Below are 27,314 nucleotides of genomic sequence, written 5' to 3'. Positions count from 1 at the left end.
TCATGGCCCAGTGGTTCTTGAGAAGAAGATTTTTAAAGATTTTTCCTATATATTCCTATGTTAAACTTTGGTCGTCCATTTTGGCCCCACCCTAGCCCCGGGGGGTCATGATTTGAACAAACTTGAATCTACACTACCTGAGGATGATTTCACATGAGTTTCATCTTTCCTGGCCCAGTGGTTCTTGAGAAGAAGATTTTTAAAGATTTTTCCTATATATTCCTATGTAAAACTTTGGTCGTCCATTTTGGCCCCACCCTAGCCCCGGGGGTCATGATTTGAACAAACTTGAATCTATATTACCTGAGGATGATTCCACATGAGTTTGATCTTTCCTGGCCCAGTGGTTCTTGAGAAGACGATTTTAAAAGATTTTTCCTATATATTCCTATGTAAAACTTTGGTCGACCATTTTGGCCCCACCCTACCCCCGGGGGTCATGATTTGAACAAACTTGAATCTACTATACATGAGGATGATTCCACATGAGTTTCATCTTTCCTGGCCCGGTGGTTCTTGAGAAGAAGATTTTTTGACAATGCCATTAATTTTTCTCTAATTCATAATTATCTCCCCTTGGAAAAGGGAGTGGCCCTTCATTTGAACAAACTTAAATCCCCTTTACCCAAAAATACTTTGTAGCAAGTTTGGTTGAAATTGGCCTAGTGGTTCTTGAGAAGAAGATGAAAATGTGAAAAGTTAACGACAACAACGACGACAACGACAACAAGGACGACGACAGACAACGGACAAATTTTGATCAGAAAAGCTCACTTGAGCCTTTGGCTCAGGTGAGCAAAAAAAATGGAAACATGGAGAATTTCTGGTATTTTTTCATAAGGGACATTAGCACTGAGGTTTTGCATAGTTGACTAGACCATACTTAATGGACTATATTATGCTACCACACTTTGCTTGCACTGGCAGACTTGTTGCTGTTCGCTTGTTGTCTGACCTCAGCACACTGTGATTCAAAAGCAGAGGTCGTGACCTCTGACAGCTGTCTGTTATAGGAGGAGGTGGAGCCACGACTTCCATCACCACCTGAACTTCTGACCGTTTGTACATCATCTAAAGCTTGAACTGAGATGTTGTTTCTTTCTCCAAAGATCCGAGATCCTTCTGTGGAGCAGGTATTATTTCCCTCACTTTGGACTCCCTCATGCTCTACAGAGATTTCTTGAGTGCTGGTTGTGACTTCATGCTCTACAGGGATTTCTTGAGTGCTGGATGAGGCCTCAGGTTGCTTTTCACCGGTATCTGCCGTGCTTTCTGTTGGGACCTTTCCACTTTCTGGTATGGTTTTAGATTTACCCGATGCGAGCATAACCAGAGGATCTTGTCCTGATGCCACTCTGGGAATGCAGGTCACTGCACCACCCGGATTTTCTGTCTTCTTCTCATTCTCAGTGGATGCAGGACTCTGGGGAAAGTTCAGAACTTTTTCTTCTGAAGGTGTGTCCACAGGTTTGTTCTTCTCTGAATGAGAAATATACTCATGGTAACAAAAAATCTCTCTGTAGAGCTCCCAGTTTTTGCTTTTCATGTCCTCCCAGATGGCTTCCATATCAGAGCCTTGCTGTATTAGTTTGTCTGTAGTAACTCTGTCCCTTTCTTCCTCTGTGAAATTACTGAAATAGTAGAAATCTGGGAATCCCCTCAGAAGAACTGTTACCACCCGTATATCTCCCTTGGACCGGACAATAAAACCAGGACAACCAGATGCTCCATGGCGAAATGAGCATTGAAAATGAAGCCGGGTTTGATCCTTAATGCCAGTGAAACCATATCCATGTTTGAATTCAAATTCATCTTCATACCACTCACTTAATTCTTTGATGCGATGATCAAAAGGATGCCAGTATTTCATGATAAAGTCCATACTCTTGCGGAGTGCATTTGTATGCCCAACGAGATATATTGGATAATTTTCATGCATTTCCTGTGTAAACTTATCAAAGTTTGTGAGTGGTTTTGGAAATGCTGTTCCATAATCATTGTGTTTCAGCTGAAGAACACCAATGTCCAGTTTCTCATTGCAGTACACAATACAAGGCTCTACTCGAAATCTTTTCATATTGTCAGTCTGATATGTTTCTTCATACCCAAAGTCTACAAACACGCTAGGGTCTGCCAAACGATCGTAATCCAGCCTTTTGGAATGATGATCTGTGCCTGAAAGAAAGATGATAATAATCAAACTAACTGGTCCTCATTGTAGAGGCCTTGTATCCTGTCTGGTTCAAAGGAGTTGAGGCTGAAGTAAAAGATAATAACGAGATAGTGAGTTATTTATCTTACTTAAAAAAGTTCCCTACTTTGGTCCCCAAAGAAACATTCACCCATTCAAATATGCAATAGGATGTAGCCCATTTAAATATCCAATCATGACACAAAACAATAGCCTAATCAAACACCCCTTTTATTCATGGACTAGTGAGCATGAAACTACATTTAACCCTTTACATTGTACAGAACAGTCATGAAATCAGACGAAGAATATTTTTAAATCCAATGTAAATTAGAGAGGTTCAGATGGTGTTTTGAATACCTTTGACCTAAAAGCTGAGGAAAACTACAGAATTTTGATAAAAGGTTGGGAATTTGTCATTATATATTATAAGATGATGGTTTGTTGAGGAAAAGTGTTGGATTCTTATGTAGTTCCATTCAGACAATACTTGTAGTAGGGCTTAAACAGATGGAAAAAAATTATGTGGAACCTGCTTTAAAAACATTCCTTATCAAGATCTACAAAAAACGGTGTTGAAAAATAGATGGGCTGTCAATTTATTAAGTTGCTTTGGAAATACTCAGGAAAAGTATGAAACAGAGATGAATCTCACTAGACAGATAATCTGAAAGGATTTACTGACAGCGGACCCTGAAATATTATTCAGCAATAAGAAGTGATGTAGTTTGAGATTTAAGGTGAAAATGTATTAATGTGTCAAAAAGTGATGCTTTCAAAATTTAAGACCAAAAATATTTTTAAAAGTGCGCAAAATTCGGAGGAATTGTTATTTCTATGAGCATTGGAAGTGCATTTGAAACCCGATAAATGCGAAGTAATTACGGCAATTCCGTGTGAACTGGAAATTAATTTTAATAATGTGGCAAATTTGGAGTATTTACTTTTCTTGTGCATTGTAAATATATTTTAAATTTGTTTTTATCTCTTTTGTTCATTGTTTTATGTTTTATGCACCTCAGTTGGGTATTTAGATATTCAACCGATAGGCAGTTGGATATTTGAATATCCAACTGATGGCCTGTTGGACCTTAAAATATCCAACTAGTGCTGGTTGAATCGGTAAAATATACCTAGACTTATAACATTGGGTGACGTCATAGAAGTTTTTTAACTTCACAAAGACATGACTTTATCAAGATACATGTATACTGGATGTTGCCATCAGAATTTTGTCATTTTTCAATGTAAATGGTGCATTTTATTTTTATCAATAGTATTCTTTAGTACAGTATTACATTTGTATATCATTCAATCTAATTAAAATGAGTTTTTTTTTTATCTACAACGGGTTCTCAGAGGAAACCATACATTTAAAGAAAGAAATGTTATTTTACTACCACTTGATCGAATAAAAAGAGCCCCTTTGATATTTAATAGAACAAATGAATATTTGGTTTCACACAGTCCCACTTACATATCATTCCTCTGACTACGTGCCAGGCAGTAAGTACTTTGTCCTTCCCAACACGGAACACACTCCCTGTCAATTTGTATCCATGAATCATTCCAACAGAACCTGTCACCTTACCAAGTTCTTCCATATCAGTTGTTGGAAGCCCAGGCCACAGTGGTTCTGGTTTAGGTGGTTTTACTTCAGCTTTTGTTGGCTCTGCAAAGAAGTGAATATATTTCAAGTAGAGGTTCCCCATTGGGATATTTAAAGTGCTGCATACCATGCTTTTTCATGCAGAGTTAAGGACAAGTCTCAGATTTATCTGCAAGTGACCTTGAAACTAGAAGTCTCTGTCAAGACTGTAGCTCTAGTTTGTATTTATAATAAAGGAAGACAAAAGTAGTAGTTGGGACATAAAACAGCAAAAAATAGAATAATGATCCTTGATTAAGTCTCTTTTTGTGGAAAGATTGCAATAAGATTACAAATGTACAAGAAGCTTCTAATAAAATTTTACAGAATTTTCAATTTTAGTTACCATGGCAATATCATTCATCAAAATCAAAAACTCAAAACTGATAATTAATGGATATACAGAATTATGTATCTTAGTGTAGTCTACTTGTGTGCCAAGTTATATTGCATTCAGACCAAATCTGTAAGAGGAGTAGCATTTTAAAAGTATTTTATAAAATTTCTATTTTTAGTAACCAAGGCAACATCGTTCATCAAAATCAGAAACTGATCTATATATTTATGTATCTTAGTGTCATCTACTTGTGTGCCAAGTTATATTGAAATCAGCTACCAAATCTGTAGGAGGAATAGCATAAAAATTTGAAAATTTGTTTATAGACAGACAGACAGACAGATGGACAGAGGACAGACGCATTACTATCACATAAGCTCTTCTGGTCTCTGACCTTAATAACTGGCTTATGTTAAAATCCTAAAACAGTCTTGACTCATCAGAAATATTTTTCCTAAGAATGGAGCTTCCAGTATTTCTCCATTTCAAGATATGATAGGAGAAGAAGAACAGATTTTTATAAATTGATCTTGAACCTGATAAGAAAACTTTGTCAGGGTCATGTCATGATTTCTGGTTAATTAGAAAGTGAGTTTTTGCCCTTGACTTTGAACCTGCCTTGGGACCTTTATCATGACCTTGACTCACCTTCAGTTCATGAAAAATCTTTTCTTTTTTTTAATATCAATTTCCAATATTTTTGCTGTAAGAGATTCATGAACTGACCACAATTTTTACATGTACAATTTTTCTGCTAGTGACCTTGAGCCAAGGTCATGATACACTCGGGTCATAAGCAATCTTTGGGTGAAGTATTAAAATCCCAATGTATTTCCGTTAGAAAGCTATAGACCAGACACATTTTTTTTTTTACATTTTCATTGAGTGCCCCATATGGAATGTTTATTAATACATTTTTCTTATACACGTGATTTGGAGTCTTTTGTTGTTTTTTTAAAAGTAATTGACTCATGGACAGATAGCTAAAATTTTGATCAAATATGCTTAACGTAGGTATGATTTATTTTTTAAAATAATTACCTGACTTGGGATGTTCCATGATTATTGTTTCTTTTTGCACAGTAACCTTGCCAATGCCTAAATTACGCACAGTAGCTGCATTCACAGTTTTTCCTTGGGACTTTTTACTGCCTACAAAAGACATGGATTATTACAAACTAGTAGCTTAACGGAACGCAATCGTGCCTGCTTTTAGCCTCATTAGAAGTGACTAATCTAAGAGCATAAGCACTTGATGTAACTTATTTTTTTTATATATATAAAAAAAATAGTATAGTAACCCCAAACCTAATAATACACATGGATTATTAGGTATGGGGTATTTTTTATAAAAGAGAAATAAGAAACATCAAGTACCTGTGTCTAAGAATGATAAGCTATTTATTCATTACTAGCATATTATAGTTCATGGAGAAAAAAATATTTAAAAAATCACTGATAGTAAGAAATAGCAATCCTTAAAGGGTTTTTATCACGCATAGAAATTTCTTAAAAATTAAACACTATTATATTCTTGAAACATATAATTATCGTTTAATCATAAAATAATGCTTTAATCGTATTTAAGCATATATGTCCGTAATGTAGGGTCTTCAGATTGAAAATCTCCACTAATTAGATAGGGGTCACGTGGTACTGAAACGTCATAGGTGTCAATGGGCAATAAGACCTCGTAAAGCGTATCGTAAGAAAACATCTATACCGTATAGATATTTGCAAATAAAAAGAATACACCACTAGGTTGAAAGAAATTTTGATATTGACAATATTACTTTGGCTATGGATGCTCAATCATATGTTTTAACTTCTACAGCATAAAAATAAATAAAAAACACACCGTGAAAAGAGGAGAAGGCATTGAAGATGAAGCCGTTGACAACTCCTGTGGCTTCGACCAAATAGATCGAATTATTAACCTTTGACTTCTTAAATAATTATAAAAATGGTCATACGTTTTCTTTCTTCGTTATTTTAATAAATTATACATAAACAGATCTTGTGTATCTTCTATCTGTTCCAGCAATGAACATCATTTGATAGAAAGGACACTTCGATCTTCAATGTACACAATGGTACGCCATTACAACACTAGTCTTTGTGCATTAAATGCATATTGATTTTTTTTTTTTTTGAAAAAAAATAATATTTCCATTAAATATATATTTTATATAATACAGAAAAATTTTGACTACATAAACCAATGCTCTAAATATATAGACAAATCCTCGCACCGACCAAGTCCCTGGCAGGTAAAAGAAACTTCCTAAAACCTTTCCTGTGCTGATTTTTCATCTAAACGCCACAAATTATTTATAAATATCAATTAACCAATTATCATTTCTTAATTACTAGTAGGGTTTATAGACGAAGCCATTGGGTCGTTTTGTAAACACAATAAGTACTTCGCTTGAATGACACCTATGACGTCAGAGCATCAAAATATGCATATTGAGAAATTTAAACTTTCAATCGCTGAAACAACCAAAATATTAATTTTCTAACCAAAAAATTTTGATGGATGATTTTAATAGCATATAAACTTTGTTATATCAAAAAATCATGATGCATGATAAAAACCCTTTAACCCCTCAATGCTATTTTGAATTATTATTGCAATCATCAGCTGACTCCGCGAAGTAGCCTAAGCTCCATTCAAACAATGTGCAAGGGAGCCATCAGAGGAGCTCGGAATGACACTATTCATTTTGGAATATCAAACCCAATGTTTTTTCATAGTACATGTGCTTAAATTTCAGTTTTTGTTGTTACTGTATTTCATACACTGTCAAAGTGCACATTGTCATGAGCTAATAAACAAATAATAAATGTTAATTATCAAATCCTTACATCTCTGAATTCTAAACACATAAGTTAAATTAAACTCTTTGAAGTATATTTTGCAAAGTAGGTCAAAGGTCAAGTTGACTGTTAAGCCATCCATGAGGGGATAGAAAACACACGATGAGTTTGAAAAAATCATATCCATTCACATAACATGGAAAATATTTTACATTGTTTACATTTGTTTGACATCACTTTCAGTGAGGCTGAACTCAAGAAAAAGATGAAAGATTTCAAATTTTTTGTAAAGGAATCATTGTTCATTATCATCTTGTGTATATAAATACCTGGTTCAGACTTTTTCCTGTCCTTGGACCTCTTTTTTCCTTTGGGTCTGTGTTTATCTTTAGAACTGTTCTTGGATCTGGAACTGGCTTTTGATGTAACAATTGTCTCTTTGTCTATTATTTTTCCAGTGCCAATAATCATACTCGTTACATGTCCAAAATTATAGGTTCCTTGAATTGAAACATTTTTAAGTTATGAGTACATGTATTAAAGAATTATGTACAAATCTCATAAACTCACATAGTAAAATAAGTTGAAATAATGCTTTTTTTTCTCTCACTCAAAACAGTATATATATATTATCTTTTTGATGTTCTCTTCTCATTTTTTACTGGTACATATACAGGTTTGTTCTAAATTCAATAATAATGATATCAGTAATAATTTGAACAATCTAGGCTATGGAACCGACCCCCCCATCACCATTTTAAGAAAGTACCTCCACCTCCTCCCTCCTCATCATCTTCACCACTGTCATCACCACCATCATCACCGTCATCATCACTATCATCACTTTCTGTGGGATCTTCATCATCTTCTGACTGGGGGATGATTTTCTTGGATTTCTCCTTTTTATATTAAGATAAAATAATTTGTTAATTTTATTTTTTAAGGATAATACATGCACACATGGATATTCAGCAGAAATTGAATCTAAGAAAAAAAAAAGGAAAGATTACAAAGCTCAACTTAACAATTTTTATTTCTAAGTAAGAAAATTCTGACACCAAATAATCTAATTAGTAGAGCGCAACCTACATGCAACATTTATGCAAGTTTGGTTCAGGTGGGTTACAGTGGAACTTGTAACATCTTCAAATTATAATGACCATACCCTATGCAGAGGGTCATTGACAATCTTTATTTCTTTCTTTTAGTTTAGTCATATTTTTCAAGAAGACCTCCCAAGTACTAACAATTTATTTTTTCAATATTAAATCTGGTACCTGTGGTTCATTGTGGTCAGTGGTATATGCATCTGCAAAATCTTGTCCCTGCCCCTCAGGTCCATCTTCACTGTCCATTGAAGGGAGACAATCTTTTTCCAAAGAGGAATGTCCAATGGAGGCAGGATCTTCACCATCAGCTGGAGAAGGGCCATAACTCTGTTTTAATTCTGTTTCATCGACAGATCCTGCTGGGTTATTTATAGACTTGGGATTTGTCTCATCTGCATCAACTGTCCTGTCCCTCTTGGCCTCTGTTGAACCTTCTTTTGAGGTTTGGAAACTTCCACTTTTATAATCTGTCTTTATAGCTTTAACAAAATCTGTGTAAAAAGAAAAGTATGTGATAAATGGAAATTATAAATCATTCCAAAATATACCAGGTAACCATCTCATATTTCAAAATAAACTGCAAAACAGGTATTTGCACCATTTCTGTGTAATTTATCTCATTTTCCATTTAATAATATAATGATATGCAAATGACAGTAATAATACTTGAATGATAAAAAACTTCCATTGACACTACAACTATCAAACAAAAATAAACATACATATATTCAAGTGCATTTTGTCACTTTAAAATACATTTTTGTTCTTGCCAATTCTAATTAATTTTTTTTTTAATTGCGCCATTTCTATTTTCTAACCATTGTCATGATGTAAAAGACAATACATCTTTGCTAGTTTATAATTCGCATAGTTTATGGGGAGCAGAGTTGACAGAAAACCCTTGGCTAGCAAAGAGCTGACAATAAGGGAGTCTGTTTTTATCAGGCTGTGAATTAGCAATGAATATTGTTTACATGTAAAAAATAAGATTCATAAGAATGTGAATTTGATTTGTATATTAAACTCACTAAATGGTTTATCATCACTGTACATCTGCTTGCTTTCCTTCTCCTGTGTAGCCTTCTTTTCCTTTACAGCCGACTTCCCTGTCGTGGATTTAGAACTTTTTGTGCTTGTGTTTCTGTCACCTTTTGCAGCTTTTACCTGTCCATTCTGAATTTGATTTTCCCTCTCCTGAACAGATTGACCTAAAAGTATGAAGCACAAAATAATTAAGTCTGTGTTACATTATTTTTTTTTCTTCATTTAATTTCTAGGGAGTTTGGTCAAATCACTTTCATGAAATGTATTCCAATTAAAGTATAGTATTTAGTTTTGAAACACAGCACAAACCTTTGCTTGGACTTTTGGATGAAGAATTGTCTTCTGGCACTATTTTTCCTTCTCCATTTTTCTTATCATTTCTCACTTGATCACCTGTAATCAAAGAAGTTTGATTTGACTGAATTTACCACATTAATGTGCCATTGGTGATAATGGGTGCCGATACCAAATCCAGGGCAAAAAAAAAAAGGTTTTTATATGGTCAAATAATATATCTTGTAAAGTTAAGACTTTTTGGGTGCTATATTAATTTATTACAACAAAATAACTGATTTAAACTTAATTTTTCCTTTGCTTAATGGCTATTATAGAATTCTTTAGAAAATGAAGTTTTTTTTATGGATTTTAATTTGAAATTATGTAAAGAGTATAACCCCACAGGCCCACACATACATTTAATTTAATACATGTATCATTTTAAAGTACCTTGGTCATGACTCAAGAAGATACAAAAAATGTTTACTGAGAGACAATGGATAATAATTTGGTACTATACATTTTCTTTTTCTGAGATGGAAAAAAAAAACTCTGAAATTTATGCTTGACTTTCTTCATTTTTCATTGAAAAAGACAGTTTTAAAAAATGTGTTTGTTTGTTTTGTTAATTTCATTGAAAGTAAAGTTCAAAATTATGTCAGAATACATATCTTATTTTCCAAAGATATATTTGTAACCAACCAAAAGAAATATAAACAAACAAAAACTTAATTGTTCCCAAATTTGAAAAATCTTTGTGTTCTTGATCGAGTGAACATTCAAACTGTGCTGTAGTGAAGGCATGCAAAGGGCTGAATGGTTCTGGCTGGGTCTTGACCACCCTAGTCCCAATGCCTCTAAAGGTTGTAGTGGACAATGCCAAAACAACCACTGAAGGAGGATCCACCTGAGGATGGGATTATAACGCGTCATACACCATCAAGAATAGATGTAGATAAAGGTGTCATATTTACTAGAGCTTGACCTTTTTACAATTTAACTTGTACTAATTAATGCTCTATATTTGAATTGAGTAAGGCTGAGTAAAGCTAGCAGAGGACCTTCTCTTTGTCTTAAGACAGCTGTTAGATCGGCTTTCGAAACTGAAACTAATTTTCAAGTTTTTCTTACATACCATTTTCTTCTTTTATTTTGTCATCCACCTTCTTCACTTGACGATAGGGCTCCTCTCTTGACTTTTTGCTGGCACAGTTCAACTTGGAATTTTTTATTCCCATTTCGTTGGTAGCACCAGTGAGAACTCAGTCTTTACTCATCACTATCGATAACAATTGTAAAACAGTAAATAGGTCTTTACCCAGGACTATAAATAGTGCTTACGATGGTTTTCCCCCTTTCCAAAAATAGGTAGGTACTCAGTACTTTCACTTTCAGAAGGTCTAAAACTTGATCCTATTCGAATCGAAATCCGGAACAAGGAATGGCGCACATGGTTTGTTTGTTTGCCCCAACCCCCCATTTCTACATGAAAGTTAGCATGCACCAATTTGTGTTGTCAATTGAAATCGACAGAGGTACAGTCAGCCTCACTGGTTTGCCTCATGGTCATTGGGCATCCAGTAAATTATAATCATGGGTACTCCTATTCTTTTCATATATTCGATCAATGCATACTATCTTTGGAAGATATATAACTGTATTCAGCGGCAGCTCACACATATTGGTCCGACCAAAATAATTCCATCATGATAAGTAGATACAACATTATTGTTCATGATAAGAGTATTTAGTTGTGTATGTCATACGTTAAAGAAATCAAAAATAACGTCAAAATATCATTAGAAAGTCACTTTCCCCCCGAAATGCAAATAAAAAATATCAATATTCCTACGCTCGCTCGCTCCTCAGCCTTTTTTTTTTTTTTTTTACATGTTTGATAACAGAGAATATTTAGGTCATTCTTCGATTCATATCTTTTCACCGATGAATTGATAATACTACATGTATATCAACAATTGTATTAAGTACATGTTTATAGCCCGTTAATTATCATAAAATTTGTTCTTAAAGAAAAAATTAATCATTCTGTGTATGTGTATTATTAAATGACGGAATTTTCAATCCCTGGCCTGCTCGTGTGTACACTTTGTAAACTGTAGGGTATGTGTGGCAAAACGAGAACTGGGTTGGAGATTCGGGTTCGTGTTGAAGTTCAGCATATACCATTATATATAGAACTTGAATAATGTAAGTAATTTCTGCGACAAATACATTAGTATATTTCAGTTATTTTCAAAACAAAAAAGGTTTTCCATGTTTTCAGTTTAGAATTTTCCGACCCGGACCTGATTGTCCCAACCCGGCCATTTTAAACACAAGTTGTTGCAGATGAAAATGTTAGAACAAACTATATATAGTTCAACAGGGATTGTATAATTTTTATTAATCAGAATTCGTATTTATATGATCTAATTAAGAAAAGAAAAGTTTTGTCTGACACCGTAACTTCTCGGCAACACAAAACGTGTTTCTCCGAGCTCGCTGGATGCGTGTGACAGCTCCATTGCACGTGTGTAGACCAAGGCTAAAATTGGTCTTGCGGACACAGGTACATGTAGGCCTATGTGTACTGTTTGTTAGGAGACTGGGTGACCGTAATGCTATGGAATCACGAAATTTACAACAGTTCCATAATTAGACAGTGCAGTTTTTTTTATTAACGTCATTATAAACACTGTTAAACATATTAAATCTAACAGTCGAATATCTTTGGATATGGGGTAACCCATATCTATTCTTGTTTAGAGATGTGGACAGGCTTAAATTTCGCCTACATCCATGGATGTTAACAGAGAAATGCTCTACCCCGGCCTATAAGCCCTACCTGGACCAAGCTTGCATGGATGATTCATCTTGGGATGGACGCTATCAGACTTGCTTGGGATGCTAGATTTGACTTTATTTTCAAGATGAGTGTCACAGGTTAAAGTTTTTGGAGCAGGTCCATTCCCATGTAACTACATATAAGCCCTAAGGCCATCCTTAAAAAAATGTTTGTTTGGAATTGCCGCCTGAAAGGTTTCAGACACAGGAGGGAGGGAGGGAAATTATTTTATTTTTTTAAATTGAAGAAAATTTTTTCAATTTTTGATAAAAGTCTCAGTAAATAGTAAATACATTTTCTGACTTTTAAAAAAAGTATCTACCATCAACAAAAAAAACCTAATTTTACATAGATATGGCACTATATTTCAGTGTTTTGTATGGTGCATGTGATACATGTAATGGGCAAAAAAATTGATCAAATAAAAAAAAAAATCTTCCTACTTTTGGTCAATAAAATTTTTTCAGGAGGGGGCAATTTCAATGAGGCGGGAGGCAATTCCAAACAAACTATAATTTTATTTTGGCCTAACTAGGCTTAACTTGCATAGGTGATGCATCTAAGGGTGGACACCACCAGACTTGCTAATTAGGATGCTGGATCTGACCTTCATGTACATTTTCCAGATGAGTGACCAATGGTTAATGTTATTTTAGTTGCTCTGTAATTTTATGGCCTGTTTTAATTTAATGTGCATTGATGCATCTAAGGATGGACAATTGCAGACTTGCTTTAGATGAAGGAAAACAGAGTGTTTTCTTATTTAGTGAACAGGCTAAAGATTTCGGAACATGTCAACTCCCAATGACTCATAAGACCTGCTTAAAAAGAACTTGCATGAATATTGTTGTGAGTTGTCAAGATGCATGCTATAACTATAAAGGAAATATGAATAATGATGTGAGATTTGCATTAATTTACTTAAACTGTTAACATTGGCCGAGATGAGCTTCATAATCTTTTATTACCTATGTTTGATTTGTATGGAAAAGAGAGATAAATAATATGCTTTCAGAAAGAATTTATATGTCATTAGTGAATGTAAGAGTATACAGTGATTTTAAATAACTTTGATATGGATCTCGATATGGTGTTTGTAATATCACCAAAGTATCGGAACAGAGACTCAAGAATAATTCTAACATTGTTTTATTTCAATGTAAAATTTTACATTAAGTAAATAATTATAATTTTATCTCTTTATATTATGTAGATATAGAAATAAAGTACTGATGTATATGTATTAGACCAGAAATAACCATATATTTATGATATGTACTAATTATATGTACAGCTGTACAGCAGTCAGCTGTATATTGACGTATATACTCACCTATAAGTAAATGGATGCATATATACACATGAACATTGACATAACAAGAACAATACATTCTCTGCAGAAAATGAATATTTATGATGAAATATTATGATTGTCAGAGATGCAGTTTTACAGAGAAATTTTAAGTATAGGTGCAATGTTAATGTGGGACCTACCAGAATTCTTTCTTCTAAGCTATTATTCAAATTAATGAAATATAAATTCATCTATATATTAAATTAAAACAACCATAAATGGGTATTTTTCAGGCATTATTACTGAAATGTAAACTTGTATGAATTAATGAACAACTTTTTGGTACCAAAGTGAAATGATAATACATTGTATAATGAAGTGCCATGGACGGATGATTTTTCATCATTTCTTAACCTAATCTGTTATTTCCATATCCTATAAGAATACAATATGTATGTATTTTAAAGGCATATTTGCTATAAGCATGATTTACTGACTTGTTTACCAATTTGAAATAAATCTTTTTGATGTGACAATTAATCTAACAAAACAACTAAAGAATTATTTATTAAATATTTAGAAACTAACAAACTAAACATAATATAATAATATATAATAAATATAAAAAATAATATAATCAAAATGACGTAAAATGGGCATATTTTTGGGGCTTAAATCTTATATATATAATTTACAATTATCAATACTCCTACAAATTAATCTGTACAGACTTTCAATGACTGCCTTAAAATTGATGAGAGAAAACAATTTTAATTTAACTATTTAATAAATAGATTTTGGATCTCGTCAGAGCTCTAATACTGTAAACAAAACGTGTAGATATGAGCATGACTAAAAAACATGACTACAGCAAAACTCGTTTAGTACGAACACGGATATTGCGAATTTACGGACATAGCGAAGTCATCTTGGATCCCCAGCTATATAAATTTAATGAATTTCTTATACAGTTATAACGAATTACGGATATAACGAAGTAATTTCATAGGTCCCAGTGACTTCGTTATAACTGAGTTTTGCTGTATAGGAATTATAAGAATTGTTAATTAAAAAAAAACTAATTTCAAATTGTAGTAATTCTTATGCACATGCATGCTTTTACAAATAGGAATTAACAATTTAGTACATGTACTGTAATTGTATACATTACTGTGTGTGTGGCTATGCAACATGCATTCTAGTTATCCCCTTGCATATTTTCATAATTTTACTTCAGAATCTATAAACAAAGATCGACATAATTTTATGAGTTCTACTAATCTTATCTAAAAGTTTTCTAAATGTGTAAGCAAAAATGTATGTATAGATCTGCATACCTATAACAAATCTCAAGTAAACATACACACATTACGTTCACTCAATGCATCTGTTCAGAAATGCATTCATAACATTGATGGAACAAAAAAATTTAATATTTAAGCACATTCTATTGTTATAACTCCATTTTTTGTTTGATTAAGTCTAGCACGTCACCCTCCCTATAATCCGGTACTCTAAATGTAACCTCGGGACATTCTCCTTTCATATTCTCACAAAATAATTTTTTAAGAGATGCAGTTTTAACTAAATCAAATCCCACATCCCCTCCAAATGTGGAGGGTTTCCAGTATTTTGGAGAACAGATTGGATTGGCTATTAATCCTTTTATGGAGTATGGGCTTCCCATCTCCACTATGGAAGGTCCAAACAAGGTCTTATGGCGTCTCTTCTCCATTATAAGTCCTACATAGAATTCCACTGCATTGATATCACCGTAAAAAATTTCGAGCTGTTTGGCCATTTTCTTTTCTCCTGTAAGTTCCTCAAAGGATTTGATTGGTTTAAGGTTGAATCTCTTCCTGTACTGGTTAAAGGACTGGAGTCTCAGAGTTCGGCCATATTTGATGAGTTCTGTCACTATAGGGATTGTCAAAGGGCTGTGATTGTGAGGGCCAAACTAAAATTATAACAAGAGGCCCATGGGCCACATCGCTCACCTGAGAAGCTTTGACTATTCTGTTCTATACTAGATTTCCCCCTTGTAATACAAATTGTGACCCCCCACACACCTGCTCATAATTTAGACAATTTGAAATCTACACTATCCCAGGATGCTTCCACATAAGTTTCAGCTTTTCTGGCCCAGTGGTTCTTGAGAAGAAGATTTTCAAAGATTGTTCCTATATATTTTTATGTTATACTTTGATTCCCCATTGTGGCCCCGCCCTACCCCCTTGGGGTCACGATTTGAACAGTTTAAAATCTACACTACCCCAGGATGCTTTTGCATAAGTTTCAGCTTTTCTGGCCCAGTAATTCTTGAGAAGAAGATTTTCAAAGATATATCCTATATATTTCTAAGTAAAACTTTGATTCCCCATTGTGGCCCTGCCCTACCCCTTGGGGTCATGATTAGAACAATTTAGAATCTACAGAATCTACACTACCCCAGGACGCTTCCACATAAGTTTCAGCTTTCCTTGCCCAGTTATTCTTGAGAAGAAGATTTTTAAAGATTTTTCCTATATATTTCTATGTAAAACTTTGATTCCCCATTGTGGCCCCGCCCAACCCCCGGTCATGATTTGTACAAATTAGAATCAACACTACCCCAGGATGCATCCACATAAGTTTCAGTTTTCCTTGCCCAGTTATTCTTGAGAAGAAGATTTTTAAAGATTTTTCCTATATGTAAAACTTTGATTCCCCATTGTGGCCCCGCCCAACCCCCGGGGGTCATGATTTGTACAATTTAGAATCAACACTACCCCAGGATGCATCCACATAAGTTTCAGCTTTTCTGGCCAAGTGGTTCTTGAGAAGAAAATTTTCCCATTCCATTTTTGTCTTTTCTTGATTATCTCCCCTTATGAAGGGACTTGGCCCTTCATTTTAAAAATTTAAATTTCCCTTCACCCAAGGATGCTTTGTACCAAGTTTTGTCAAAATTGGCCCAGTGGTTCTTGAGAAGAAGTCAAAAATGTGAAAAGTTTACGGACGGACAGACGGACGGATGATGGACAAAATGTGATCAGAAAGTTCACTTGAGCCTTCGGCTCAGGTGAGCTAAAAACACATGATACTCTGGTAGCATTCCCATCAATTTAATGCACGAAACCTTTAATAAAGGTACAGCATTATGTTATTATTTAATTAATTGAAAATATTGTGTATCACCTAAAAGGGCACATTTTTCAGAGTTAATTCCCCTATAAAATGGAAATTTTTCTTTGAATGTAATTTTAAAAGCCCATCAAGCAATGAAGATCTTCTTACATTAAATTTCCTGTAATGTTGTTCAGCTAGGATATATACCATACCGTATAAGTGGAAATTTTAGCAAGACGCAAATTAAGCAATTTGTCCTTATAAAAAATTGGTATTTTAATTATTTCTTAATACACATGTAGCAAGATGTAATTTTAGAAATTTTAAAAAGCTCACTAAAGAAGCTATTACAAATACAGTGCAATCAATTTTTAGCAGTCTTCAATTTTAGTGATCTTGGCATCCTTACTAATAATGCCAAAATTAAAACTTGCTCAACATTCTGCTTATACGGTATTGCTTCATACAATAATTTCTCTGAACTTTGTTATTACAATTACATGTACAGTCAATTCTCGATAAACCGCCACCTTTTGTATTTCAGAAATCATGGCGGTATAACGAATTTGGCGATGAATTGAATTTTCCATCATTTTGGAAACAAGAAGTAGAGTTACCGTTCTTAACAATACCGTTTGCGTTTCTATTCGTATTATTAAGTTTATGTATATAAAATTATACATACTCCTTAATTTGATAATACTTCAAGTAATTTTTTATGTACAGTTTAGCTAAAACAAAATGTGCATTTATGAAATATGTGTGTGCATGTAAAACTGCAGTCTGATATTGAAAAAAAAACCATGCTGGCTCGATCGTCGTAAGATATTGCCGATAGTACGTAAAATGAATTCTTGAATAAATTCATTGTAAATGGCATCATTGTTAATGAAACGTCCAGAATTTATACCGTATATTTATTTTTAATGCAAATTTTTATTGTTTAAAGCAGAGATCATTAAAATAATATCGTTATCGGCGTGCTTTTACAACGACAGCTTTCAAGGCATGGCCGTGATTAAATGATTTTTATTAAATAGAAAACAATTTTTTAATATAACAGTTCATGTTAAAATAATTGTTTATTTGATTTATAATTGATTATTTAATTGCATGTACCTTGTCTGGCTTGGCATGCTTAACACCAGGGTGAGCGTCAACCAATTAGCCGCGCTTCACTGACCACTTGCACCTGTGGCGGTTTATCGAGATAATTGACACTTAAAAATGGACATTTGTTGTGAAAACAGGGTGGCGGATGGCGGTATGCGAATTTGGCGTTATAAAGAGAATTTTATATAGCAGGAAAAACGTTCTTGGGAAATCATGGCGGTATTGCGAAAATGGCGATGAATCGAATGGCGATAATTCGAGAATTGACTGTATCTACTTTATATTACAGAAATGGTCCCTACCATGCCAGCTCTTTGTTTCGACAGTGAATCCACAAACTCCCTCATTCCATGCTTTACCACAATCTCGGGATGGTACTCAAATTCTTTCAGAGTATATTTAGTTCCATTAATGTTAAATTCATCAGGCATTAGAGGATGCCAGTGATATAAATGGTCAAATTCTAAGGCAATTCTATTTTGATATTGGAACGGTTCACCAAATAGCAATTCAGGATTGAAAAGTAATTGGTAATTATAGTTGCTTATGTGCTGCACATAATCTACTATTACTATTCGGATAGTTTCACCTGCCAAAAGAAAAGCAATAGATTTAGAGTTATCTCCCTTGTATTAGACTTCATAAGCAGTACATAAAATTGATAAAATATTAAAAAATATTGTATGATAAAAAGGTTAATTTTCTTTGAAGTGAGGGCTTACCTAAAATAACTAGCTTTGATGTCTGAAATAATCTCTCATCGTCCCATTCTGGGTGCTCTGCTTTCAGGATATCACAAACTCTGTTGTGTTCTCTTAACCAGATCGTACCATACATGAACAGCCCAGGCAAGAAACCAAAGAAGGAATGTCCCAGAGCATACTGCTTATCTATGTCTTTGTGTTTAGGATATCTCATAGGAACCTTAGCATCGGAGGTAAGGGGAGGCCACTCCTCACCATTTATAATCTTAAATATTAAAAAAATAATAATGCTTAAAAAATATCAAGGATTTAAAGATAGTCTCATTCAGAGTTAAAAATCTTATCTTGTTATTTGCATGTACATGTATATTCGATTACAAGGGCATATAGTATTTAGCCTGTCCATCTGTTTGTCTGCAAATTTTTTAAACCTTGGCAATAACTTTTGAAAAGTTGGTGCCAGGACTTTAACATTTTTATGAATTCCTTTTGACAAGATATTTTTTTGAGTAACACCAATCTTGACTTGACATGACCTTGACTATAGTTGACCTTTTTGAAAAAAAACTATCCCCTTGGCTATACACCATTTGGGGGAAACTTTTTCTAACCATGTCTTGTTCTAGTGTTTTTCTATAAATCTAAATGGATGTACTGCTAATTTTGGGTAGAGGTATACATGAACTGACCTGATGTTTAAGTTTTCCATCTTTAAATGATCTTAGGTTGTTTTCTGAATCTCTATCCTGGCCATAGACATGTGAAACATCTACCTGAAATTATGTCAGACAACAGTGAGTTAGTTTACCAAATATCAAAACACGCAATTTTTCTTTGAAAGAACAATTTGTCAAGGTTTTAACAGATTTAAATTTAAAAAATATGTACATGTATACATGTATATGTGTATTTTTCAAATTTCTTGTTAAAAAAAGACTCAATGGTCCTATCAAAGCACTTGGAGGAAGCTTGAACATGTTTTTAATGTGCTTATACCTTTCATTGTGTAAAGGTATAACTAAAATTAAAAATGGTAATTTTTGAAAACTCACCCCATGCCCTCCCCACTGGAATTGAGGCCCCTTCTTTAGGTCTGTTTTGAAGAAATTGTGTGTGAAGTGCTGAGCAAAGTAAGCGAACATTGCACTGGTTCCCATAGGTTCTGGAATGAATTCTTTTCTTATAAAAAATGTCTTCACTATATCTTCTGCAGGTGGTAGTTCCTTCTTACCTTAAAATAAAAATATGATATATTTACCAGATGGTAAATTATAAATTATTTGATAAAATTAGATATTAACATTATCAAGTCTTTTTATCACTTGATTGTCATGAATTCATATTATAAAGATTGATGAAGAAAAATGTACATAACTATGATGAGACCAAGTTTAAAATAATGTTTGTTTGCCCTCTCGAGACTCAGGATAAAAGAAAAATGAAAATAATGAATTGATAGGTAGGTGAGAGATTTCTTTCTTCAAAAATTTCAATTTCAACGTTTAATCTTTAAAATCAATTATCCATCATACAAAAAAAAATTGCTCAAAGGATCGAGGTAAAAAAAGTGTTGAATCAGGACATTTTTAGCCAATCATTGAGGGGAGGCCTGAATTAAGATCTGTAATATTGTACTAAAGTTTAATAATATGTATGATGCTTGTTTATCTTGAAAGTTTATTATCATTTACAAAAGATTCTGCTTAAATTTATACACGTGTGTTTGCTTTAAGGGGGCAGACTATAGTTTTATTGTGTGAAAACTACAATGGCGAAACTCTTCATTTTTCTACCATAAATAATTCACATTAACTTTAATGTACATTCAGAGTTTGGGGGAAATATACTATGTTTTAAATTTCAAGAGCGTATGTGTATTACTTTTTCTTTTATAATATTTTTATTACCCCTTTCTTTACGAGCTACAGATTATCATAACGTCAAAAACACACTGCAACGACGTCAACCTACCTATCAATTGCAAAATCGGTTAAAAAATCAGTTATATCAAATGCAATTACATTTTTATACCTATAATTTCTTAATTTTGTTTAATTTTAATAATTAAGCGAAAAAAAGTTGCAGTAAACAGTAAATACGCTTCATTTTACTATGATGCGCGAGATATTGCGCAATGGAAACTATAGTCGGCCCCCTTAAGCAGTTTGGAAAGGGGTAATTTTCAAACCATGTAATTTGTCAATATTTACCATGTAGGGAGAATAATAACAGTAATTACCCCAGACGCCCATGGGAGTGGGGCATTCTTTGGGTACCGGAGGCAGGGTGCGAGTATAGACACTATAATTAAAGTTGGCGTCCACTGTGATGTATTCATGTTCAGATGTATACGTGGGAGGACTGTCAACCATATCAGATCTCACTAAAAACAGAAAAAAACAGCTAAATATGACATGCTTGCATTCATTTTACAATGACACTTCTTATCAATATTGCCTATTGGTTACCTGGAGGATTTTAAACAAGATATTTGTTCTATTTATAAAAAGTTTTAATCATATATAAATCACTTTTCTTGAAGAATTCAATTTGTTACAGTGTCGACACTAGTAAATACAAGATAAAAATTGCGTTGGAATAGAAAAATTTATTCCCGGTACTTACATGTGTAAACCTTCTTCATGACTGCATTTGACAAAAATTGAACATTATTGACGATATTCCATAACCATTTGTTTCCAGACAGGAGACTGTGTATTGTTTCTGGGTCAGGCTTTAGAAACAGTTTGATCTTCTTCATAAATGTGGCTGAAATCAATGGAAGATTTGAAAGTTTGTTTCAAGATCAGAGATTATATAGGACCATGGAATGTTTGCTTTTCCATATTATGTCTATATCATTTGTCAGAAAACCCTGTTATCAAAACAAACTGATAATTTAAAACAAAAAAATCATGTATCTTGTGTAGTCTACTTCTTTGCCAATTTGCCAAATTTTATTGGAAACAGGGGGAGGGGTAGCATTTTGAAATTTTTTACAGACAGAAAGACAATCAGCTAGCTAGATGCACAATGGAACCTTATAACTAACACATAAGCTCTTATGGTCTCTGACTAGTATAGAGCAAAAAAAAAAAAAAAACACAAAGCAAAATAAAAACACACACAAATAAAATAAAAAAAGAATAAATACAACAAATAAATAGAATATAAAATTGATGTTGAGCAGAACCATTTACACTTGCAACATCACTGATTTGAATTATAAGTACGTAAGAATGGCTTGAATTAAGATTCACTAACTCCCTATCATTACAAGGAAACACCAGGGACTTGAGATAACAAGATGTCATAAATGATTTATGGTACCTTAAAAAATAATCCACCTGGGATCAAATTTCATCAATCCCGATAAAAAAAATTTTTTTGGAGATGCAGATATGAAAAAAATACTTACGGATTTCACAGTGTTTGCCATAGAACTCTAAATTTGTACAGTCACAGTAATAGTTATCTCCCCTTGTCATACATATTCCATTGTTTTCACATGGATATGAACAGCATGGATTATGTCCTCCTGAAATTATATAAAATACAAAATCTTAGGTAAAAATGTTACCTAAAATTGCTTTGTAATACTGTATAAGTGGAAATTTTAGGGAGATGGATTTAGCACTTTGTCCTAAAAAAAAAAAGGTTTTCTATTTTTAGCGAGATGAAATTTTAGCGATTTTAAAATGCTCACTAAAGAAGCTATTACAAATAAAAAGCGCATTAATTTTTAGCAATATTCAATTTTAGCGATCTCAACACCCTTGCTAATAATGCCAAAATTTAATCTTTGCTAAAATTTCTGCTTATTCAGTATTGAAGTACATGGGCCAGTTTTTGATTCTTAATTTTTTCATAGAGTTGCAAGATTTATCCTGTGGATATTTTAAAACCATTTTGTTTCATTGAGAATTTTCAAATTTAGCTTATTTGATAAACAAAAATAAATATCATGTATGCATACCTAAAACAGAAGCTGTGATACAACAAAGGAATGTTACTCTCCATAGTTTGTCCATCCCCATATCTGAAAAATACAAAAACAGGTGAATAATGTCAATGTACTACATTTAATAATGAAATGAAAAAAGACTGTGAGAATTAAGATTAAGAGATTGAAATATAGTGAGAAATAGTGAATAGGATGTAGGTGAAGCAATATATTTCTACTGGAATATATTATATGAAAAAGGCGTAAATTAAGAAAAAAAAATTGTCAATGCAAGGATTTAAAACCACAAGATTTTTTTTTTTAATTTTATAGCTATCCTACATCCTTTCTAAGGTTGTCCCTAAGAATCGAAATAACAGAGGTGATAATTTTGTAGAGGGATTCCCTCTTAATAAGAGTATGAGGTAAAATACCAGAGTAACCAAAGGATGATATCATCATAGGCAGGGAAATTCTTTGGCCCCCATCCCCCTACCCCCCACCCACCCCTGGGTCTGAGGGACAACCCTGCTTTCGATGGCAGTTCTGTAAAGCAATATACCTGTCTGAGATTTAAAAGAAAAACATGCAGGTTCAGACATCATTTGATACAGATGGCTGGTCTCCTCTCTCAAAAGGGGGGACTGCTATAATATTATGATATCATAAAAAAAAAATCCTGAATGTTCTACAAAGTATTCTAACAGTGGAGCATACCTTAATCAAGTCATGTAGGGTATCCTTATAATTAAAGTTTCAATGTAGAGGATATATGAATAGTGTGATAATTTTAATTTCTTTGGTGTCCTGCTGAGCTTATATAATTATGTCCTATACGATGAAGTTCATGAATCAGGACTTGTTACTTATGTGCGTCCTTCCTGATCTTCTTCATTTAAAGTCAATTGAGCTTGAAGCATATCTAATTTAATTATTTTGTTACAAAGTCATGAAAAAGCCATTTTTATTTACCCTCACAAATAGAATCATCGCATGATTTCACAAGAAGTTAGTCATTTTTAGGTCTCCGGAGTAAACTCAGGTGACCTATTGCTATCCGTTTTTGTTCGTCATCGTACGTCGTTCGTAAACTTTTGAACATTTTTATCTTCTTCTCTGAAACCACTGAACCAATTACATCCAAATTTGGTATACAGCATCTATGGGTGAAGGGGAACAAAAATTATGAATTTCATGCTCCCTGCCCCCCAGGGGCCTGAGGGGTGGGGCCAAAACTACTAAAATGAATGCAATCTTTAAAAATCTTCTTCTTCACTCCTGGACATCAAGCAGTCAAACTGTTGGCATGATTGTAATCAGCTTTGAAATTCATGGCCCCAGGCTCAGTGGTTCTGGTGCTAGGGAGGGGCTATTTAGATCATATAGTAAAAGTCTATTATTTCTTTGAAAATCTTCTCGTCTGCTCCTGGGTGTAAAACAAACAAACCAAGTACAGAGTTATGATGACCAAGAGTGCCTCTTTCAAAATTGTGAATTTCACAGCTCCAGGATCAGGGGTTCTGGTGTTAGGGCGGGGCTATAAAGATCATATAGTAAAAGTGCATTAATACTTTGAAAAGCTTCTCCTCTGCTCCTGGGTATTATACAAACGAACTAATTTAAGTACATAGTTATGATGTCGAAGAGTGCCTCTTCAAAAATTGTGAATTTCACAGCCGGTGTTAGGGTGGGGATCTATTGAATACATAGTGTTAATATATATATACTAGGGATGTCAATTTTACTCGGACAGCTTAGTCGAATAATCGGATGCTTTAGTCCAACGATAGTTGAATATTCGTTTAATTTTAATTATTTTTCCATATCATCTTCAATGTTTGTCTTTTACAGACTAGCTAGTTTACAATATTTAGCCTACGCTATCACCATTATACAACAAATTTCTGAATTGTAAACATGTATATAGCACATTAAAAACTGTAAATCAATATGTATCCAATGTATTAAATTTCAAAATTAATATATTTATCTAAATGCGGGATATCAAAAGCTCGTATTTGTCCTTTTTTTACATAACGGTAGTAATTGTACCCCATAATTGAAGCCGATTTCTACGTGTCCGTCAATGATCTTTGACAGGTAAACAATTAAAGCGTGTCTCCTATAAAAACAATGAGAGAGAGAGAGAGAGAAAGCTTGGGATAAATTTTAATTATTAAATTTTGTGCAAACAATCAATGATTGCATGATGTTAATATCAGAAAAAGAAAACACGGTTTAATTACTCTCATAACTGACCCCAATTAATTTACATAATTATATTTTGAAAATCTGTTTGCCGAAAATACACTGACGAACAAATAATTTCCGTTGAACAGTTATACAATACCCTTAATTTATACATATGAAAATATTGACCTGTAAATAAATGAAATGGGCAAATATAAGTTTATTGCCTTGAATTCAATATAACTTTGATGAAACATATTTTTAACGAATAACCGACTAAAAAAATTTTAGTCGATAGTCGGAATGATCGAACGATAGTCGAGTACTCGAATATTCGTTGACATCCCTAATATATACATAAATTCTTTGAACAAAATCCTCTTGATTTCTGATTGGTATCGGTACTTTCGAATTGTTTGTGTATTGGTTTATATATATTTATATATTTTTAATGTGCCCACAAGTCAAAAGTCCTTTAAAAAGTTGATTGAATTAAACAATCCCGGAATGGTCTTGTTTGTGTACACTTCCGTCATTTAGACTATAACGCATGGCTCAGTTGAGCTTTTCTGTTAAAAATTTTCTGTTGTCTGTCGTTGTCGTTGTTGTTGTTGTCGTTGTCATCGTTGTCTTAAACTTTTCACATTTTCGACTTCTTCTCAAGAACCGCTGGGCCAATTTCAACCAAACTTGCCACAAAGTATCCTTAGGTGGAGGGGATTCAAGTTTGTTCAAATGAAGGGCCACACCCTCATTCAAGGGGAGATAATTGGGAATTAATGAAAATTTGGTAGTATGTTTTAAAAATCTTCTTCTCAAGAACCACTGTGCCAGGAAAGATGAAACTTATGGGGAAACATCCTCAGGTAGTGTAGATTCAAGTTTGATCAAATCATGACCCCCGGGGGTAGGGTGGGGCCACAATGGCTGACCAAAGTTTTATATCGAAATATATAGGAAAATTCTTTAAAAATCTTCTTCTCAAGAATAGCAGAGCCAATAATTTGTCATATTTATATGGAAGCAACGAAGCATCCTCAGGAAGGGTAGATTCAAGTTTTTCAAATCATGACCCCTGGGGGTAGGGCGGGTCCACAATGGCCAAACAAAGTTTTACATCAAAATATATAGGAAAATTCTTTAAAAATCTTCTTCTCAAGAATAACAAAGCCATAATTGATCATATTAATATGGAAGCATCCTCAGGTAGTGTAGATTTAAATTTGTCCAAATCTTGACCCCCGGGGGTAGGGGGGCCACAATGGCCGACCAAAGTTTTACATCGAAATATATAGGAAAATTCTTTAAAAATCTTCTTCTCAAGAGTAGCAGAGCCAATAAATGTTCATATTTATATGGAAGCAACGAAGCATCCTCAGGAAGTGTAGATTCAAGTTTTTCAAATCATGACCCCCCGGGGGTAGGGCGGGGCCACAATGGCCAAGCAAAGTTTTACATAAAAATATATAGCAAAATTCTTTAAAAATCTTCTTTAATCTCAAGAATAACAAAGCCATAATTGATCATATTTATATGGAAGCATCCTCAGGTTGTGTAGATTCAAATTTGTTCAAATCATGACCCCCGGGGGTAGGGCGGGGCCACAATGGCTAACCAAAGTTTTACATTGAAATGTATAGCAAAATTATTTTAAAATCTTCTTCTCAAGAATAGCAAAGCCATAATTGATCATATTTATACAGAAGCATTCTCAGGTAGTGTATTCAAGTTTGTTCAAATCATGACCCCTGGGGGTAGGATGGGGTCACATTTTGGCCAATCAAAGTTTTACATAGACACATATAGGAAAATTCTTTAAAAATCATCTTCTTGAGAATAGCAAAGCCATGATTGGTCATGGGACTACTTTTGGATTTAAACTTTTCAATAATAAATCAATTTCTACTTTTCCTAGCCACGTGAGCGATGTGGCCCATGGGCCTCTTGTTCTGTATGTTTCTTTAATTTGCACTTATAATTTATAAGAAATCATTTGAGAAATTTCTTTGTATGCTGATGCACTTATAATTTGTGAAAATTTCTCATCTGCATCCAATTTTTAAGATTTCAATTTTTAAGTCACCTGAGTAAACTCAGGTGACTTATTGCTATCCGTTTTCGTCCGTCATCGTGTGTCGTGCGTCGTGTGTTAACATTTGAACATTTTCAGCTTCTTCTCTGAAACCACTGAACCAATTTCAACCAATTTTAGCACAAAGCATCTATGGGTAAAGGGGAACAAAAATTGTGAATTTCATGGTCCCTGCCCCCCCCCCCCCCTGGGGCCTGAGGGGTGGGGCCAAAACCACTAAAATTACTGCAATCTTTAAAAATCTTCTTCTTTACTTCTGGACATTAAGCAGTCAAACTGTTTGCATGATTGTAATCAGCATTGAGTCCTCTACTAAATTTTTTGAAATTCATGGCCCTGGGGTCAGGGGTTCTAGTGCTAGGCCGGGGCTAAATAGATTATATAGTTAAAATGCATAAATTCTTTGAAAATCTTCTTCTCTGCTCCTGGGCATTGAATAAACTAAATAAGTATATAGTTATGTTGAATAAGGCTGTGAATTTCATGGCCCCAGCATCAGGGGTTCTGGTGTTAAGGCGGGGCTCTATAGATTATATAGTGAAATTGCATAAATATTTTTGAAAATCTTCTTTTCTGCTCCTGGGCATTAAATAAACTAAC

At 33.7% G+C, this 27,314-nt stretch overlaps 3 protein-coding genes across 4 annotated transcripts in view; 1 reads left to right on the top strand and 2 right to left on the bottom strand.

Annotated features, from left to right (window-relative positions):
- Positions 1–828: 828 nt before the first annotated feature.
- On the bottom strand, positions 829–10,708 carry LOC134283870 (uncharacterized). Its single transcript, XM_062766385.1, has 10 exons — positions 10,561–10,708; positions 9,459–9,542; positions 9,134–9,313; positions 8,274–8,596; positions 7,766–7,895; positions 7,326–7,496; positions 5,218–5,328; positions 3,669–3,863; positions 1,199–2,175; positions 829–1,159 (listed from the first exon to the last, which is right to left on the bottom strand). Exons 1-10 carry the CDS (start codon positions 10,661–10,663, stop codon positions 902–904), a joined length of 2,532 nt encoding a protein of 843 aa, XP_062622369.1. The 5' UTR covers positions 10,664–10,708; the 3' UTR covers positions 829–901.
- A 4,270-nt stretch (positions 10,709–14,978) lies between these two features.
- The window catches only part of LOC134283875 (prostaglandin G/H synthase 2-like), a 46,288-nt gene continuing 33,952 nt past the window's right edge, over positions 14,979–27,314 (bottom strand). For both annotated transcript variants that reach the window (XM_062766393.1, XM_062766394.1), the window contains exons 2-10: positions 22,466–22,528; positions 21,908–22,027; positions 21,115–21,258; positions 20,729–20,872; positions 19,542–19,720; positions 19,179–19,262; positions 18,508–18,754; positions 18,088–18,374; positions 14,979–15,521 (exon numbers count right to left, since the gene is read on the bottom strand). In XM_062766393.1, coding sequence (XP_062622377.1) covers positions 15,018–15,521; positions 18,088–18,374; positions 18,508–18,754; positions 19,179–19,262; positions 19,542–19,720; positions 20,729–20,872; positions 21,115–21,258; positions 21,908–22,027; positions 22,466–22,526 — 1,770 coding nt within the window. In that variant the 5' untranslated portion in view covers positions 22,527–22,528 and the 3' untranslated portion in view covers positions 14,979–15,017. The remainder of the gene's footprint in view (positions 15,522–18,087; positions 18,375–18,507; positions 18,755–19,178; positions 19,263–19,541; positions 19,721–20,728; positions 20,873–21,114; positions 21,259–21,907; positions 22,028–22,465; positions 22,529–27,314) is intronic.
- The window catches only part of LOC134283872 (cytosolic phospholipase A2-like), a 49,078-nt gene continuing 40,407 nt past the window's right edge, over positions 18,644–27,314 (top strand). The window contains exon 1 of the mRNA XM_062766388.1: positions 18,644–18,722. The gene's annotated coding sequence lies outside the window, so the exon portion shown is untranslated. The remainder of the gene's footprint in view (positions 18,723–27,314) is intronic.

Source organism: Saccostrea cucullata, unplaced genomic scaffold, assembly GCF_032062105.1.
Source record: "Saccostrea cucullata isolate Sc308-1 unplaced genomic scaffold, CSIRO_AGI_Scuc_v1 ctg852, whole genome shotgun sequence".
Classification (NCBI taxonomy): domain Eukaryota; kingdom Metazoa; phylum Mollusca; class Bivalvia; order Ostreida; family Ostreidae; genus Saccostrea; species Saccostrea cuccullata.
Note: the sequence above shows the minus strand (reverse complement) of the source record. Positions and strands in the feature narration are given on the sequence as shown.

What these genes read in the sequence shown, in the direction of transcription:
- LOC134283870 (XM_062766385.1), bottom strand. Translation starts at nt 10,663, where the DNA reads ATGGGAATAAAAAATTCCAAGTTGAACTGTGCCAGCAAAAAGTCAAGA. An exon ending in CAAAATAAAAGAAGAAAATG is followed by an intron (nt 9,543 to 10,560) that starts GTATGTAAGAAA and finishes CTTTGATTACAG; the next exon opens with GTGATCAAGTGAGAAATGAT. An exon ending in AAATCCCTGTAGAGCATGAA is followed by an intron (nt 1,160 to 1,198) that starts GTCACAACCAGC and finishes GTAGAGCATGAG; the next exon opens with GGAGTCCAAAGTGAGGGAAA.